Source organism: Tetrao urogallus (assembly GCF_951394365.1).
Source record: "Tetrao urogallus genome assembly, chromosome: 1".
In the NCBI taxonomy this organism is placed as follows: Eukaryota; Metazoa; Chordata; class Aves; order Galliformes; family Phasianidae; genus Tetrao; species Tetrao urogallus.
In genome coordinates this window covers 182,343,476-182,363,542 of record NC_136813.1, presented here as the reverse complement: position 1 = coordinate 182,363,542, position 20,067 = coordinate 182,343,476, and the positions used below count along the sequence as shown (strand labels likewise).

Genomic DNA, 20,067 nt, shown 5'->3' with positions numbered 1-20,067 from the left:
GTTAGAAAACTGAATATTGTTGTCTTTCACTATATATGGCATGTAGAAGAGGCCCAAGATCTACTGTTTACCAAAACCCTTACTCTCTTCATTTACATAAGTTTGAATTTATCAGTAAAAGAAAGAATTTTTTTTCCTGAGATGTCTAATTTTCCTTCATAATTTCCACATATTTCTCTGTTACGCTTTATCTTACTGTATAGTCTACAGAAAGATGGGTAGCTCACCCATTATTTTTTGACACTTTCAGGATAAGACTTTTGGTGTCAGATTTGGCTGAAGGTAGTGGTGGAAGACAAAAGTTCAAAGAAGACTCCCGGAGTTTAATATAGAGATGGAAAAGATTTAAAAATAGTAGTGTGTAATCTTCAGATGGTAACTGGAGTGCAGTACATGCTTTTTGTGACTTACAAGTGTTATTGTACTTTTTTCAGAATATTGTTACAGTTATTATATATTTAACATGGAAACCTAAAGTAACTTCCAGGGTTGGATATGCCCGGTGTACAAGGATGAGTGAAAGCTCCTCTCAGCTCTAGATAAGTATGCTGAGAATATTTTCCTTTAAGCAATAAGTTTAATTGTGGGTTGCATTTTAATAACTAGTCCTTATAAAATCCAAGCCATGTTTTGTTATTACTCAGGAATTTTCATCTTTCTTAAAAAAATATTTTAATATTTTATTACTGTTAGTAGTTAAAAATTAAAGCCAATAATTTCATACTAGTTCTGAAATGTTAAATACATGACATCTTTATTAATCAGTTCAAGAAGGCTTCTGTTTAAGTGTTCATATGAGTGGGGTTAAACATCAACTCTTCTTTAATTAATGCTATATTTTACTGAATTTTTTTTTTAAGCTTATTGCAATACAGTATCATTCAGCTATTGAAAACAATACCTGGTGGACATATCTTATGTTTCATTCAAGAACTTAGTTATGAGTTAAGAGTAGCCATGTGTGGAGGAGAACATTAGCCTTCTCCTGAGAGGACCGTCTGGGGAAAAATTTGGATAGGAGATATGGTGATAATTTTTTTGTTTAAAATCTTTTCAGTTACCGTAGGGAACTTGCAATGAGGAACCTGCCTAGACAGTCACGTTTTAGAGCTCTGGGTGACACAGAATTTCTCATAGATATATACTGTCAGTCCCCTCACTGCTGCTCAAGCTTTGTTCTTCCAAATAAACCAATAAATGCTTTGCTGATTTTTGATCATTTACCAGTCTGAGCTGTGTGGGTCTGAAGAACAGAACAACAGATGCTCCCAGATTAGGTCTTACATACAAAAATCTCTATTATCTTTTCATTCTGACATGTGTTCAGGTATAGAGTTTCTGAGTGGATGAGTGAGAGAACCATTACATGACAATTTCAAGTATTCTCATTTCTTACTGAACTGTTTAAAAAAAAAAAAATCAGAAATGAGCATTTAAGCTGCATACACAGCTTTTTATTTATGACAGTCTTGATATTCTTTCACAAAAAAAAAAAAAAAAAAAAATTGCAGCTACTTTTATGAACACAAGACTTCCTCTCAACAGTAGAGGAAAAACCTAATAAACCAGATATTCCCATGTCCATTTTAAAAAATGTGTTTGGGCTAATGAATAAAGAAACCATTAGGGCTAATGATAATTAGTGAATAATTTGGACTAATGGTTGAGAGGTCAGTTGGATCATCTGTGAATGATGAAAGGGAAATTATTCTGGCATGCACTAAATGTTTTCAGACTTTTACTGAAGAGGAACAGAAAAAATGACTTGTCAGATGTACATGCGGGCATATGTTAGAAATGTAAAGCTCCTTGATAGCACCTGAATAAATATTTGGGGTGAGACTCTCGAGTCAAATAGTCATGCTGAATCTGATAAAAGGCTTTTCAGCCAAAGCATTTGACCTGGCTGAAGGTATGTGTCACTTGTCTGCAGCCAGAAATGGGAGCTTGTTGAAAACACAGTATTTTGTGGAAGTAAAGCAAGAGAAGGGAGATAGAATGCCCATAGTCTTTTAGTGTAAGCTGTTTCAACAAGGTATGTCTGCTAACTTCCTTCATTTTCAGACACAAGACTTTTATGGTTGCAAATCTAGACATTAGAGTTTGTTTACTCATAGATTTTTCAATCTAGAAATATTTATAGAACCCTGAGAATTATTGAGCCCAACTCCCGGCTTTACGTGGGACCACCTAGACTTCAAACCCGTTATCTGAGAGCAGTGTCCAAACGCTCCTTGAACTCCAGCAGCTCTGCGCCGTGCCCACAGCCCTGGGCAGCCCGTTCCGCGCCCACCGCCCCCTGGTGCAGAGCCTTTCCCGAGCCCCTTTTCCCGCCCCTCCCCTGACGCAGCTCCATGCCGTTCCCTCGGGCCCTGTCGCTGTCACACAGAGCAGAGCTCAGCGCTGCCCCTCCGCTCCCTGTGAGGAGCTGCAGCCGCCATCACGCCTCCCCTCGGCTCCTCTGCTCTGGGCTGAGCAGCAAGGAAGGGAAAGGAAACTTGATAGACATATATTAAAATACTACATAAAGGTACACGTTTCTCATTAAGTTTGTGAGTAAAACGTGCAGACACAGCATATTTTTTAGTTCAATTTTAAGGTCTTTTCTGTCAGATATAGTTGTGGTTATAAGTTTACCACCATGACTGGTAGCTAAAACAGATGGCACTTAAGAAGGAGGCCGTCACTGGGAATGTTTATTTCCCAGCTAACCAAGTAATGGGATTCGTTAGAGTGAAATGAAACTGAAGCCTCTGGTGAAGAAAGTGAAGAAACAAAATACAAAACCCCTAAATGGCTGGAAGCTTGTGAATCATGGAGTTGTCAGCCCCCTCCTGTGACAGTGCCCAAAGAACATTTTTAATTCTGGTCTCTGGGTTGGATTTTGAAAACCTGTGCTGTGCAACACCCTTGACGTGCGATGGGATTCTTCCTTTCTCCGACGTACAGCGAGCAGGATGTGGCCTTTGTGAGCTCCTGTTTCTGAGCTCCTTGTGAGCTCTGTGGAGCTGCCTTGGGGCTGGTGGTGCAGTGCTACAGGCACTGGCAGCTTCTGAGCCTTTTGAGGTGCTCTGCTGTGGTCTTCAGGGAGTATGAGGAAGCTGCAGGCTTAGGTGCATGTCAGGAACATTGAACATTGTAATGATTTTAAACTACGAAAAAGGAAAGTAATGGAAGGCCAAACTTTGCAGAAATCAAATCAGTCCTGGGTACCAGACACTTGTCCAACTGAATTACATTGTACCACTAAGTATAGGTGTGCTGCTACTTTCTGTAAAAAAATGCTGCTGATTGCTTCCTTTTCTATGAACTTATAGACAATGTCGTTAAATCTCCTTTTTTTTTTCTGTGAAAGTAAACAAACTGATAATATTTTCAGTCTTCTGTTTCAACATTTTCAAGGACATGGTCCCATTATTCCTCCCCTTCTCATGTTATTCTTGATTTCTAAGCTGTCTAATTTGAGATCTATTTTGCTGCTGTTAAATCATGGCTATTTTGTATTTTTGTGAATCACTACAGCTGCTTAGGGCCCCAAACTACAGTTAGGCTTTCTTCAACTTGTACTTTAAAAGGATCGGCTGCTCAGATGCTCCTGTCGAGCATTAAAAATATCTGGAAAGCACATCTGGAGTCAAATCAAGTATGCTTCTGACAAGCATCTGGTAAAGCACAAAGGTTTTTAGGAGGGGAAAATCAAAAAAGTGACAACTGAGAAATGAATTAAAAATATTACATCTGCTGTTCAGGACTCTGGAATGGTTTTATTTTTTAACACTTTCCAAGATATAAAATTCATTGTTTTTCCAGATACAACAAGAATATAGCTTATGCCCAAAGAACTGAGAAAACAGAATGAATTTCCTTTTAAAGAAGGAAATTTGTTGACAGTACAGATACTGTCTATATTTCATCTGACTGCTCTTTAAAATAGACTTTGCTCATATTACAGTATATTCTCAGATATGAAGAAAAAATGTATGTTTCATTTATTTTAGAAAGCTGATAAGTTCATGTTTTTTCTCCTACACAATCTGCAAATCTTCAGAGGGCTGGAGCACCTGAGGGGCTGAAAGCTGGGACTCTTTGGCTCAGAGAAGAGAAGGCTTCAAGAAGACTTTAGAGCAGCCTTCCAGTACCTGAAGGGGGCCTACAGGAAAACTGGAGAGGAACTTTTTATAAGGGCATGTAGCAACAGGGTGAGGGAACCATCAGGATGGGGGTTTGAAACTGAAAGAGGGTGGATTTCGATTACATACCAGGAAAAAAATTCTTTACTGTGAGGGTGGTGAGACACTGGAACAGGTTGCCCAGTGAGGTTGTGGATGCCTCCACCCTGGAAGCATTCAAGGTCAGGCTGTCTGGAGCTCTGAGCAACCTGGTGTAGTGGGAGATATCCCTGCCTGTAGCAGAGAAGATGGGAGCTACATGATCTTAAAGGTTCCTTCCAACCCAAACCATTCTACAATTCAATGGATCTTACTTTTGTTAAAAACTTTCCATTTCTAAATTTGTTTGTAGCAAATAGAAGGCTGCACACACCTCCTCTTGTAAATACTCTTATAAATATACCTTATTATACTCCAGTGTGGAATGACATGGTCAAGTAATGACCATGTTTGAAACAAAACAAAAAACACACTTTGAGGGTCAGATATCTGTGTATGCTTCTAAACTTACTTATGTCATAAGTTGAATGATTCAGGTTTATGTCAGTGGGCAGGCTGCAGCTGTTCTTGAGCTGGCATTTTTTCAGGCTGCCAGAAAGCATGTGCATCACTGGGTATGTTCTGTATATTAGAGCAAGACGAGCAAGAGCTACAGGACCTTTACTCTCTGCAGCTGATCAGAAAGGACAGCAAAATCCAATCAGGAGCAGAACATGCTTGTGCAGCCTCCTCTAGCATTCACCTCCACTGAAATCTTGTAAAAAAAAAAACAACAAAAAACATAGCAGAAGTAAGGATGCTCTGGTCTGCAAACAGAGACCATTACTTGAGAAAAGGTTAGTGGTACCAAAGTACCACTGAGTGGCTTAATCTGGATCCTGGAAAAACAGATCTGTATGAAGGTTCTCAGCACCTGGGAACTGAGCACACAGGTATTACTTCATGTTTGTTATGAGTGTGGACTTTTTTCTTTCTTTCTTCTTCTTTTTTCTTTTTTCTTTTTTTTTCATTTTTAATTAAAGTCTGCTGTTTTTGCCTTGAGCTAAAGATGACAGAAATTATTTATAAGCTTTTTCATAAACCTGGCGCAAAAGGTTTTGATGTTATTGACAAAGGAGCAGCAATAATGAGATTACGGATTTGTAATTGAGAGATAAATAGTAATAGCTATAAGGAGAAATATATTTTAATTTATTAGCCTTTGTACTCTGCAGCGACTTTCAAATAATGAGGTGGGAATGTTTTTTGTGCCTTTTTATGGGAAAATCTTTACAGAGACCAAGTCGATAAGACTTTTGGCAGGTGTTTCAATAGCAAATGCCATTTCCAAGAGGTATTTTAAGGTTAAATTTATGAAGCAACAAGTTAGAGATCAATCTGATTGCAATTTCTCATCTTGGCAATATGTGTCAGAACGCAAGGTTTTAAAGATTTTCTATATTTTCTTATGTCTGTATTTCAGAGGGGGAAGAAGTGCAATTATTTGTAGACTTTTCCCCTGAAATTATAAACATGATCCATACTCCATGTTAAAGGAAATGGAGAGGAATTCTATCAGGAAATGTTTATTAATCATGTTGGATTAGACATTTTTATGTCTTTTATAGTGAAACAAGTTACACTAGTCATTAGCTAAACAGTACTTTAAGTTGTTTTTTTCTAGACATGCTAAGAGTGGTAAATACAGGGTTCTTTATCTCAATTTTGTTTTCCACATATATTTGCAGTATGGTGCTAAAATATTGTATTAGTAATAACTCTTTTCAGTGATGAAATTAAAATATGTACTATTGTTTGCTATAGTCTCTTTTTCAGATGTAAGCACTACTGGAAATAAATAACACAAAGGATGTTATCATGTTTGTATGGTCATTAATTACAGCTAACAGTTAGTTCAGCTGCATTTTATTCTGGCTACACTTGACAAAAAATACTGAACATTGCTGAGACATTTTGAACAAAGTATTTTATGTGTAATAAATAGGTAGGAAATTGTTCCATGGTCACAAGAAACATAATACCTGATAATGTAGTATGTAGATATATATGCACATACTTACATAATAATGTTACCAGTTTGTGCAGGAAAAAAAATGACATCTGACTGTATTTTCTGAACAGATTTAGCCAATTGTCATTAACTGTTTTTAACCTTTACACCCTCATCAATACTAAATAATATTATATCAACTGCATGCCTGAACTGGAAAGCTTTGTGCTTCTGTCATCTGTCTTGACAGAAACATGAAGGAAAATGAGCTACCGAGACTTTAAAGTGATTCATTGCTTCCATTAAGGCAGTACGTTTTTAAATCATGCTCTCATTTTTCTCTTCCTTGACAGGAGGCATTGTCGATAAGGACCTTCGTCACTACCTCAATTTACGGTTCCAGAAAGGTTCGGTAGACCATGAGCTCCAGCAGATCATAAGAGACAATCTCTACCTCCGCACAGTGCCATGTGAGTAGGGTGGAGATGCAGAGATCTGTTTTCTTAGTGGCTACAGACCATCTGAGTTAATGCTGCTGAGGCCATTTGCAAAGTGTTAAGAGGTGAACTGTAGTTAAAGCAATCTTCTTGTAAATGGATTAGTGGGTTGGTTTATGCATTCCACATTACTGGAGAAAAAATGAACTGTCTAATTCTGAATTAATATCTGAAACTGCTTGATGTTTTCATAGTTGTAGCTCTCATAAACTGGCTGTAGAATAATAATCTTTTTCTTCAGTAGTTGTGGAAGGCACAAATTAAAGAAAAAAAAAAAAACAACAGTTTTTTTGGGCTGGTTAAATTGATGTCCAACAGAGAGAGTTTGATCTGCTTCGTATTTCACAGTATTGTACTTTACAGAACAATACTTGGGAGTTCAAAATGCATCAGGGCGACAGAGGAAACATGTAAACTGGGAAATGTTTGGTGCAACGGGCATGGCAATGAACATTCATAACGTGTATCCATGTTAGTTCTCTTACTGTTCTGTGAGTCAACTATATCTATATCGAAGGTATTTTGAAACCTCTAAAATCATTTTTATAGCTGCTGAAATTGCCTGTTTCTGCAGAAGACATGAAATTAGGCAGAGTAACATAAGGCATGTCAGACTGTCATGGCCATGCCTTTCAGAATAGATCTACTTGGCTGACAGGCAACATATCAATTGCAATGGAACAAAGTTCCACTGTTCTTCTATCAAAATAATTGCTTGGTAGACAGAAAAAAAAATCTGGTTTTTGGCAAAAAAAAAAAAAAAAAGAAAGAAAAAGAAAAAAAAAGAGCATCTTTGAATTTGCATGCTTGACACTGGAATGATAGGAAGATGTCCTGAATAAGTGCCTGTGCTATTTATATGGCAGTGGGTGGGTGGTCTTTGAAAGCCATTCTGTTGTGAATGCTACTGTACAACTTCTTCTTTCATTACACTGAAGAACTGAGCTTTGAAGTGCCAAAAAAAGAGGCTCAATCATTTTGCTTTTGTTTTGGAAGCTGAAAATGGATACATAGAATGTCTCAATTTCAGGAGTTCTATACTTCCTTGATTAAAAAGGAGAGCAGACAGAAATTAAAGACTATTTTACCTGCAGGATACTGCAGGATAAAACAAAACACGTTGTATCTTTGTAATGTCTGTGATGAATTAGCTTTGTCTGAAAGTACTGAGAACCAGAGCTGAAGTGAAAAGGCAAGTACAAAGAGGTTTTGAGGTTAAAACCCACTTCTTAGGATACCTGGTTGATTATTACTGTAGGAGTAAGCTTAATATAGTCCTACCACATACTTCTTGATGCTGGAGATCCAGATTTAAGACAAGGAAAATCTAACAATATGGCAAGTATTGCACACAGGTAAAAGTTACTGCATATGGGCAGTAAGAACCTGATGACTCAACTGATTGCTTATTTATTTATTTTTAATCAAGGCAATAAGAAAACACTCTCATTGAATCAAGAGAAATACATAGCAACAGGAGCAAATTTATCATTCAAAAAGGAACAATGACAAAGACCAAAATTTGAAACCTGTTGCACAAAATCACATTTTCTTTCTGCTGCAGTTAATGCAACTTCTCTGTCATTGTATAAGGACAGATACTTGATTATTGTAATATCATCTGAACGGTTTTAGCTAAGTAAGAATTTTAAAAAATAATAGTGACAGGGATGAAAGCAACTGAATCTTGAGGTAAGAAGTATGTTCTTGGGTGAGTGGAAGATGGTTTTCAATGGTGGTGTGTGGAATAAATAGTACCCAAGCCTAAGTAGCCTGTTTAATTGGAAATTCTCTTAAAAGTTCTATGAAAATGTCTGTAATCTAAAAAAAAGAAAGACATTTAAAAATTTAGGCAGGGTGATACATGGTTTGCTAAGGAAGATTTTGTAATCAAGTAAATGAAAAGGACACCCTCACATAGACTGCAACCCACAATTCCCCTCGATCATAACTGAGTAGAGTCTTTTTAAATCCAGTTTTACTCTGTCTCTGTTGTTTGTGTTTAGGATGAAAGCTATTTTCTTTTTTCTTCTAACATAAATTGTTATTTTTTGAATTGTGTGCTTACTTTTCATGGGTGATGATGTACAAAATTTTCTCCTTAGAGCAGTCCATTTTTGAAACTCTGTAGGCTGATATTAATGGTTCCAAACAGTGTAACAGGTAGGGAGATGATTTCTCTAGCATGCAGCAGTAGTGTTTAACTGGCTACAACATTGTCCACAAGTTCACTGAATAATAACAAACTAACATGCACATTGCAAGTCTTGCATCAGATGCTGACACAGCAGCAGCAGCATTTAGTTGGTCAAATTCTTGTGCAGAAAAATTATAATATAGAGAAAGCAACTGCAGATCACACAGCCTTTATTTCCAATGGCAAAACTGCAATATAAAGAGGAAAAATATGACAAATAGGCAGCAACCTTTTCCCTTTAAAAACACACCTGCAATCTTTTCTGAGTTACAAAGGAATAATTGCCAGGGAAACCAGAAGGACATTTATAAGACAGTCTTTGACCTTAAGTTTTTACTGTTTGTTGCTTTTGTTCAGATTGACAGCACTGTCTCTAGCAAGGCAGTGGGCATGACTGCTGCTTTCTCAGCCATTGGCTTTCCAGGCCAAACTCATACATCTTTCACTTATGTGAAATGAGTGGGGTGCTTTCTCTGAAGTGAGGAATCAGAAAAACAAATATATACCTGCTTTAACTCAGGATAAGCCAAATGTATTGGAAATGGGTAAGATGGTATTTATCAGATACAAATTTGAACTGTACATTATATTTTATTCCATGTTGACCAAAGGAGGGATAAATAGATACAAACAGCGGATCAGTTCTGCCCTCTGAAACTGTCCGCTATGAATAGGACACATTGCTTGCTTCCTCGGGGTTCTCTGTTTTTATTCTTGCAGTGCTGCTTTCTACCAAATTGGAAATGACTTTGTGATCCTAAGAATCAAATGTTGCCTTCTATAAGCCATTATCATCCTTAGTGCTAGATGAAAGTGACTCAGTGCATCATCAGCAGGAATTACATACTTGTATTCTAGTGGAGAATGTAGTGCAATTGTACTTGCAGCATTGGAGATACAGCTGTTAATTAGCTCTGTCCCCAGAGCTGTGTAACAGCAATAATGAAACTGATACATAAACAAGAAAAGGAAGAAAAAGTTCTGTTAATTTGAAGGTTAGTTAGAAAAGCAATAGAGCTTTCAATAGAGAAGGTCAGGAAACTGGAAGTAAAGATTTAGTATTGTAAACAACACAAAAGAAAATTACCCTTTGAAAGAAAGAAAGACAGTGGTCTTCTTTCAAGACACAACTCTTGTTTCAATGCAAGCATGACGACTGGACTTCAGATGCTGAGAAACCTGAAGTAATTCAGGTGAGAAATATGCTGAGGATCTTAGAGGAAATCAAAGAATGATAAAAGACAGTTCTGGAGGAAAGAAAAGCTTACAGGTCTCTATACTCAGAAGATTTCACTACACTGTGTCTCATGCATTTTCTTCTCCCTCTTCTGTTGTATGGATTTCAACTTTCATGACCTAAATTTATTCAGAAGTTATTTAGGGGCACTGACTACTGAAGTGTGTTGGAATATCAAAAAACTGCCATGGTAAGACATGTTAAACATAGATAAGTGATCCTTGATTTTCTGTCTAAGTCTGGCCAAGAGAAAGGTCATGGAATGTATCTAAGACTGTGAATGCTATGGACAGACACATTTAGTTGTGCTGCACTTTGTGCTTTGTGTGCTGTAAGTAAACTGCAGTTGCCACATGTGTGTGCACCTTTCTAATCTTACTGTAAGTAGAGATGGCTCTAACTTCATGTCATCACAAGGATGAAGCTTTGAGATTAATATGTGGCAGGAAAACAGTTTTGGTAGTGACCATCATGCTTCATTTGGTGTTTCTTCCCATAAGTTGCAAATTTCCCTTCCATAAGAATTTGCAAAATAGTGGAGCTATGATTGAAAATAGTCTGTATGCTTCTCTCCCAGGCAGGGAATATGAAATGATAGTGGAAGTGATTAAAGTGATTGAATAACACTGTAAGAAGTCAAACAGTGACAAGCTGATTCATAGAAGTAAAAAAATCATCTATTAATTTGAAGAGATTACCACTGATATCCTCTGGGATATAACCTCAGATTGACAGTTGTAATTGGGCTTGCTGAAATGAATGGATCTATCCCACTGCACTTAAACACACAAGTGGAGATGGCAGCCCAGACACCTGGCCATGTGTGAGAAGTGTTCATGTGAAATAGTAAGAAAAGTGATAGAGAAGTTTCCTTCCTAGTGTTTGCACTTCAAAAAACAGCAGTGATGGAAAATGGTAGGAGTGGTAAGCAGCCCTGGCTTATTGCACTAGATAATGCTGTATCACTGTTAATGCAGAAGTCTTGTAGAAAGAGTGGTTTATTTAAGACATTTGTCAGATACATAGGAAGAAAGGTTCAGTCTCTGACAGCCAAATTCTGTATGTGTGCAAACAAGGGCAAGAAATACAGTCATTATGTGCTAGAGTTCTCCACATGTGAAATAGTGGTGATAATTTTTTCCTTTGCTTAGCATGCCTTATGATTGTTCTGTGTGAGGACAGTATAGGTAGCAGACTGGAACCTGTGACCACAATATCTTTCCTTTCTGCATTTATTTCTTACTTTTATTCATCCTCTGTGTATAATTAGACTATTGGGTCATTGTTATATTGCACTGTGAATGACTTTAAATAAGAGCCACGCATTCAGACATTATTTTGTTCAGTTCTAGTATAATCCAGTCTGTGTACAAATAGACTTAACCTACACTCTGCAGTATCGTCTGTGTGCTGTTAAAATGTTACACATTGCAAACTGCTTCTGTTTGTTGTCTAGTCTCCTCTCCAGAAGACAAAGTTTGTGCAAAGTATTATTATCTAATAAGATGTGTTTTCTGCTTGGAGCAGAAGGTGCTGCAGGGTAGTGAGGACACAGCTTTGGGGCAATTCGCTCCATACTTTCAACCCTGGAGAGAGCTCCATCTGCACAGCTATCATAAATTTTCCCTTTAGCACAGAGGATCAATATTTTAGGAGGCTGAAGTCATTCACAGTTTTCCATGAGTACCAATCAGAAAAATGAAGGAATCTTTGGTTTTCCAAGTATGGCAGTGTGATGAGACTTTCATCCCCTCCTCCTGGCACTAGATGTGAGAGATGTAATCATGGAACATAAATTTTTATTGGTTCCAATACTTTTGCTACTATATACTAATTATTATTAAAAGAGACTAATCTTTTAGTCATGGTAAATACTGAAGAAAATTCCAATTACAAACTAGTGTTTTCACCTGAAGTTTCTGATTTGAGAGCTGGGGAAAGAGTGGGAGAGTCAAATGGGTGTTAAGTATATATTTGGTGAGGGTACACACAATTCAGGAGCACTTTGTGCATTCTTGCTGCTCTGAATAAGGATGTGAGGATATATTTGTATAATTCATATTTGAACAAATATGAATCCTTTCAAATTTTTTTCATAAATACTTTGTTCCTCTTCTAAAAAGTCTAATACAAGAGCAAAGGGGAGTGTGTGAAACAGACTTGCCAAAGGTTTCATATATTTTCCTTAAAAGTTAGTTCAGTCTCAAAAGTATCTTTCAAGAGCGGAAATTCAGTGCGCAGCTTTGTTCTTAAAATAAACAAATTAAGAAGTCCAGATATTGCTGGTTGAAGTTCTGCTAGTTTGACGTCATGGGGATCTATTCTTAGGATAAAATAACCTGTGCTTAGCACACCGTACTGCCAAGAAATGCTCACATCTCTGCAAATAACAGTACCTAACTTTAATGACTACTTTATTCTTTCAGACAAGTGTTAGTTATTGCTAAGCCTCGACTTTGATGGCTCAGAATAGAGCAATGCAGAGCTCTTGGGAAACTTTGTTGTTGTGTATGTACCAGAGCAAACCTCCAAGACGTATTTAAAGCAGAATCATTGGCAAGCCTATTCAGCCTTTGTTGTATGTCAAGCAAAATTAAACCAAATCAGGTAATTACGTGAGGTGAGGGCCCTGCTATGCTATATGCAGTGCAGCCACATGTACCTTATGATTATGAGGAGGTCACTGCTTCAAATAACTGACAGCCTGAGTAGAGGAGGCAAAGAACAATGAGTGAATAAACCTAAAGCATAGTCAGTGCTGGATATTAGATGGAACAATGTTTGAACCCTGTGGACCTTCCTTTCTTTTCCACTACATGTAACATATTTTCCACTTACCACCTGGAAGCGCACACAGTAACACTCACATGTTTCTCTGATGGCACTGGGACTGTCTGGTTCAAAGTGGTTGGCTTATGCATCGTTGTATTGACTTTTCCATGTGAATTTATGGGTGTTTTTGTCTGTTTCAGAGCAGATGTTATTCAATAACTGCAGTCAGCAGGTACGCAGTATTGCTCAGGCTCACAGTGTGTTCGGGCTGCAGGCGCTGCCTTGCCATCAGCGTGAAGCATTGTTAGAATAGAAAACCAAGCAAAAAAACAATGTTATTTTATTTATCACAGTGAATTATGATTTCATCTTAATTAAGATCTAGGGTAAACAGATGCCCAAACTATATCTACAAATTGCATGGTTGATGGAAAACATTGCACTGTTTGTCATGAGAAATAAAACACATTTCTGTCAGCTTTGCTCAGAAATTTCTCAATTCTACATAATGAAGACATCAACTCTCAGCTGTTCAGTGGCACATCCATCTGTTTTAAATACTCACCTTAAAATAATAGGAAACCAAATAAAATAAATGCGGGTCAAGATGAGGAAGATATGGAATGTGTCAGATGTGATGTAACTGTAGCATGAAGTAAGAACAGATGTAATAAAATAAAGAGCAGAAATTGTATACCAACATGATCTGTGTGCAGTAAGCTAAGGTCAGTGTAGTAGTGCCTCCAGTAGCTCCATGTCTGAGATACAAAAGCACCCTTTTTGTCCCATGATGGTTTCTAACGATTTCATCTTTCTCCTGTATCTCCAGCATTTGATCACATCCTGTACATGTTTCTTTTTCCAGACTATTACTGCTATTAACACATCATCCTCTTGACTAGCTATCAGTCTAATGTGGAATATTAAAATCATTCTGTCAAATATATTTCAGTGTTACTGAATAGGGAACTGTGCAGATAGCAGAAGCACATTTTGGTAAAAAGAAATGAAATGCAGAGATTCCAGATTGTATTTCAGAAGGATTGCTGAAAGCAGTGATCTGGATTTAAATGCAAAATGGTCTTCTAATTTCATCTTTAAAATTCTTGAAATTTTAAAATTTTCGAAATTTATTTCTAATAAAATTTTGTATAAAATAATTTATAAATCAGTATAAATTTTATAAAAATAAACACTTCTAGAAAGCAATATTTTTTTCAAATTATAGGTTAGAGATGCTGAGTATTTTCATAACCACAAATTATGTGTTGTTATTTTATTAATGTATTTCCTTTGTATTTCATGGAATATAATCAGTGATGCATATAACATGCTCATAAGATATTTTCAAATTGTTCTCAAAAATAGTTGATCATTTTATATTTAGGAAAGACTGAAATTCACTCTGTGTGGCCAATGGTCTTTACCTTCATTCTAGTGGCTTTTGCTAATGACAAAACACGCACCACTCATTTCATGTCATCTGTATTCTATGATTCCCGTGTTTGGTTTTGACTGACATGCAAACTTTCTTCCTCAACTCAAATTAGTGCTGGCATGTGTTCTTCAGCTCGTATTAGTAATGGCTTCACTGGATGCTTGACCTGACTTTGGCATTTGTTAATCACATAGAAACAGAAGAATATAATTTTATTCAAAGTTTTAGATATGCATCCTCGTAATTTTGCAAAAATTGAATTTGTTTTTTCTCTGCAGAAGAAATTGTGGAGTACTTCCTGGAAAATTTGATCACAGGTGTGTCAGTAGTCATACAGTAGAACTCTGTCCTGTTGCGTTTTACGTGCTTTGCAGATTGCTGCCCATCATTAACGACCTTTAGTTCTTTGAAAAATTTAAACTATGATTTAAACTTTGGCAAAGTTTCCTTGAGAAGGTGTTTTTACAGAAGATTTCCTAGTAGCTGTAGCAGCATCGGTAAAATGCTTTAGCCCTGCCACTATACGTATGTACAGTGCTGTCATTTAGTTTTTCACATTCTCAGTTAACATTTGCAACTTATACAACCTATCTCAACCTGATACTGAGCCCCTCACTCTGCCATCATCATGCAGCTTCTCTTGATTGTGCTGTGCTTTGCTCACTTGCAGCTGATGAGAGCCATCTGGCTGCATACATTTTTCCTGACCAAAAAGAAACAATTTATTTCAAAAGATGGCAAAATCATTCCATTTGTACAAGTAGAGGGAATTCAAATCCTTAAGGGCAGACTGAGGTTCTTCCAGTTATTTTAACAGCTTTTGGCAACGAATTAATCTTGTACTAATTTACTTGGTTAACCAGGTCTTTGGGGTATACATCTTTTATCATTCCTCATTGAACTCATGTACTTACAGATCATACTTTGTATGCTAATTCCGTCTTGCATTGTCATCTAATAAAAAATGCCCACAGAATAACTTAGAATAATATGGCTTACAATTTCTGAGGATAAAAATAAATGGTTATCCAAAAAATATTTTTGAACTAGATTAACCAAGAAAATTTTCAATTGAAGAAGATTATATGAATACATTACTGACATTCAGGAGGTGTAGGAATAAATTAAAAGCAAGTTAAGAGCATTCGAATTCTTCAGTGGTGATTAGTTGGCACATCAAATTCCCTTTAGCAGCCAACACTAGCTGAATATCACTGAGAAATTGCTAATATAGTTGCTGCTAAAGCAACTTCATGGTATTTACAGCTTATGGGTTTGTATGTGGCTGAATAGAATAAAATATGATGTTGTCACTTATATGTCTAACACTACCATAAGTACCTAAGCCATCATTCTGGTTACTTGATATTTCATAGCAATGTAAAGGAACTAAAGCTTAGATTCACAGGGGGACCTAGGCAGACTTAGGTAGATTTTTGGTGCTTGTCTAGATCTGTGATTGTCAAATTCACTCTCTTTTGCTGTCTCGCTCTAGGAAGAGATAAAATGCTTACATTTCTATTGGTGTAAGTTCTTGTGCAGCTGAAACATGGGTATGGACAGTCACATCTCATGTTGGGATTGATTCTGTGAAGAAAATGGTCGAGTACCCCAGATATTCATATAAAATGAACCAGGTACTGTACAGAGCACAGAGTCATTGGTTTTGTTTGAAAGCATACCTGGTGGGGAGGAGAGAACACCCCCTATTGTCTCTAATCTTTAGCTGGCCTGCTGCTCACCAAGCTGGCAGTTTGGTGTCTGTATGTCTTACACAGGTTGGAGAAGATGGCTCACACCAAGGTTATTGTTTAGGCATTAGAACATTCTAGGTTTAGTCTATATTATAGGCAAGGCTCCTTCCAAATATATCTCCAATTATATTTCTTCTAGATAACCTTTCTCAATCATGGCATAATAAAACAGACCAGTTTTATATTTTTCTTCCTCTGCTTTCTTTCCAAGTCTTGTGAGAAAATACGTACACTTGAGTGAGTCATTCTGCTCTTCAAGCTTTCATTCAAGGGGTATTTGAAATAATATAGGGTTTCCCCTATATTATTCCCATATTCCCATTATTCCCATATGGGGCAAGTTTTTTTCCTGTGCATCAAGCGGAATAGGTTTAGCTATGATATGAAACAAAATAGTCTTATAGATTAAATCTGTTTTTCTCTATACTTGAGAAACAATTATCATTTCCTGCAGTGCTTGAAAACTTACCTTGAGATCATCAGTTCCTTTCATCTACAATGCAAGTACATCTGCTCTTGTTTTGTGATTGGGGCACTAACTTGCCACTGTCTAAATACTCAATTAAAATTGTACTGACTCAGAAACCTGGCAATAAGTGCTAGAGACAATTTTGTAATCTGGGTGTTAAAGCTATTACAGACTAGTTGTGATTCTGGTTTTGTATGTTGTAATGCCATGTCCTGAAAAAGAGTGGTGAATTTCAGAGAAAATTTTTGCTTTCATCATCTTCACAAAAAGAGAGTTTTTAATTATTCCTATTCTTTCCTGTCATTATCCTCAATTTGCATCCCCGAACTCTGAAGTGTCTGGTAGGAATTTGTAGAGATGATTACCTTTCAGAATCTTTAGAATCAGATACAAAATTATTTCTGGCATGTAACAGTGCTGTTTTTTCCAAACTGGAGAAAAGAAGAGAAAGAAAGGCCAGAATATCTAAGGGATTCAGCACTGGCCATGCTTCCACTAACCTCTGTTTCTTTCTGAAAATATTTTCCACACAACAATATTTCTAAGAGCCTTTTCTTGCCTACTAAGAAGTGAAAATATCTAAGTCTATGCTTTAAATTATCTGTTTCTGTTAACTAGTTCTGAATTTTTTTGAAAGTTCTGAAAAAGCAGTAGATTCTGAAAGAAAAGGCTTCTGTAATATGCAGTTATACTGTCCCTGTCCTTCTTTTATTAAGTGTAGCAGACTGAACCAAAAATAATAAAAACAAGGAGGTGTTATTTCTCCATTAACATCATAAATGAAAATTATGAATAAAGATTAAAGGTTTTGTTTTGTTTTGTTTTTTTAAGTTACAGATTTATGTTCCTTCATTTAAAAAAGAAGAAACCTCAAAAGGAAAATGGTGTAAAGGACAATGGGAAAGATAAAGTAGCAGGGTTTGTTAGAGAAAAAAAGTTCTTTGCTTTTTGCGCCTGATGTTTTTTGTCCATCAGATAGTGGAGGGGCATGAAAAGCAGGTATGTGTGAAAATGAAGTGCAGGTTTGTACTCTTTCCTTTAGCTCAGTACAGGCCTTGGAAGCGACACTGTAATTTGTCAGTGATGGCTTCATGCAGGGAGCAGTGTGCACACACACAAACTCTTCATAGCACTGTGGCAGTATTAGATCTGCAGTATTAGATCTTCAGGTCAAATGAAAATAATAATGACTTAAAAATTTAAAGATTCTGCCTGAAACTAGAATAAAGAAGATCACTATTTTGTATAGAAGTAACAACCATTTTGAAACTGCCTTTCAAGGTCATGGTTAAAGGTGTAAAAAAAGATGTTAAACATTCAAGTATGACATATCTCAGTTTCATTTTTAAAAGGCAGATCTGCCCTTATGAGTCCCTTACATTTCATTACTCATCGCAACCTACTAATGGTATTTTTCACTGACCTTGAATAGACGGAGAGGTTGGTGAAGGCATGCATTTAATCCCATCTGTGCAGAAAGGCAGAAGTCTTCCTGACTTGGGTGAGAGTGACCTGAGGTTCACAGCATTGCTGTTGTCATTAAGGACATGTTGTGACACGGACTGAAATGTAAAGTTTAGTAATTGATCTTTTATTCTGCTTTTAAAACATCTTTGCTCTCAAACAATCACTGAAGACTAGATGAAAGCTGATTTTGAAGAGAATAATTAAGGTTTTAGAGAGACAGTAAGCTCTGAGCAAGAAATGTATCTCTTATACTGCCATTGAGCAAGCCAATGTGTGTTCCCAGAGTACACGTCACAGAATTAGACCACAAGGCATGTGTCTGTGAAGCAGTTTGAATGGTGGAGGGAACATGTAGGTTACATCTGATGATGAATTTGTACATGATTGTGTGCTTCATTGAAAATTTTCTTTAAATTCCTGATTTTTTTAAATAATCAGACAAATAGATGATTGTTTTAGACTGAAGATTGCCTTGAATTCAGAGTCTGCTGTGAATGTAATTTTTCTAAAGGCAGTTAAAAGAGGCAGAATATTTTGTTTCACGTCATGCAGCTTTTTCTGAAGCAGTTACACTTTTGTTTCTTTCCTTCGTCTGTGAGTGATTAAAAAGAAGAACACTATCACCTTGCTTACACATTGGGAAGTAGTGTTGCTTCCAGGGAGATTTAAACTTACCAGAAAAGAATGTAAGTAAAATTACATAGGAAGTGTACAGAGGAGCATCATAACTTGGAGCATAGGTTTTACCAATCAAGTAAAACTTGATCTTTCATGAACTTTCATTGAATTGAAGAGGGAGTTAATTTAGTTCTCTGTGTTCCTGGTTGAATTCTGTAAGAGTACGACAGGTCTTAACTTTCTCTATCTTGTAAAATAACATACCACTTCCCATGCAATACTGTAATGTTTATAGCTGCTTAATTTTCTCTCATTATATGGATCCATTTAATGAAGTGATCTGCACAGCGCCAATAGCCCTTCAGAGTTAAAGCTTAAGCAGATCAGTATCGTCAGATCCATTAAACTCAAAGCAAAAAACATTTCTCACATCTGGCTATAAGAATTAGTAAGGTCTAAGAATTGTATAGAGATAAGTATATAATGAGTGGTTATGAAAACCTGATTCTCAGGCTGATTTTGTCAGATGTTATGTAGAGAAATTTTCCATGTTTTCTGAGGAACATGTCACCACATTGTACGTAAGGTACATCAAACGTGGGAGCTGAGGAAATGTACAGATAATTCTGCCATGCTGCAGTGCTGCACTGTTCCACTCACATTCTTTTGTTGCAGAATCATCACGGCACAAGGTTGAAACTTTCTTTTTTTCCTGTTCACTGCAGATGTTAAATATATGCTTATAGAAACTGCTTCTAATTCACTGCTGTAACAAGAAGTAATGATACAAGGGGAATTTCCTTAGGAGAGAGAGGGGCATTTCAAACGGACTGCTCTCTATTTTGGTTTATCCTGTGTGTGTATGGCATTGTGTACAGTTGCCCTGTTCCCTGTGAGTCGTGTACTGTCACTGTTGAGATAGTATTGTGCAGAACAACTGTGTCAGAGGAATGTGTGTCTCTGTACAGCACACTGTATGCTGTTGTGATCACTCTTGATACCTTAATCCTTTTGTACCTCCAAAGGAAGATCAGAGATGATGCTCACGTGAAGATCTTGAGAACACTTACAGAGCAATTTCAATGGCCAGCTGCAACAAGGTGATGGCTGTGTCTTTGGTAGGAAATCCACAAGAGAATGAACAGACAATAGTGACTCTGCAGTCTGGTGGGAAGGGATCTCTTTCCCTTCAACTTTACTTATAAAAAAACTTACGTGTTCCATTAGGTTTGTCTCCTTTGCTCCATGAATCTCACAGAAGTGTGCTTCCCAGCTTGTTTTTTGATGACATGTGCTGCCAAGTTTGAGATGAAAAAATCTGATTCTGATAGAGCCCAATTTTCAGTTCTGGAAGCTGAAGAATATCACATCAACTTGGCAAACATAATTCAACAGCTGTCATATTACCACAACCATAGTACTTACAAACTACATCCCTAAGCAAATATGCAAGTTTTTA

At 36.9% G+C, this 20,067-nt stretch overlaps 1 protein-coding gene across 3 annotated transcripts in view; it reads left to right on the top strand.

Annotated features, from left to right (window-relative positions):
- MAGI2 (membrane associated guanylate kinase, WW and PDZ domain containing 2) overlaps positions 1-20,067 on the top strand; it is a gene marked incomplete at both ends in the record, with an annotated part of 716,521 nt that overhangs the window by 202,643 nt on the left and 493,811 nt on the right. For all 3 annotated transcript variants that reach the window (XM_079534500.1, XM_079534499.1, XM_079534498.1), the window contains one exon: positions 6,513-6,629. In XM_079534500.1, coding sequence (XP_079390626.1) covers positions 6,513-6,629 — 117 coding nt within the window. The remainder of the gene's footprint in view (positions 1-6,512; positions 6,630-20,067) is intronic.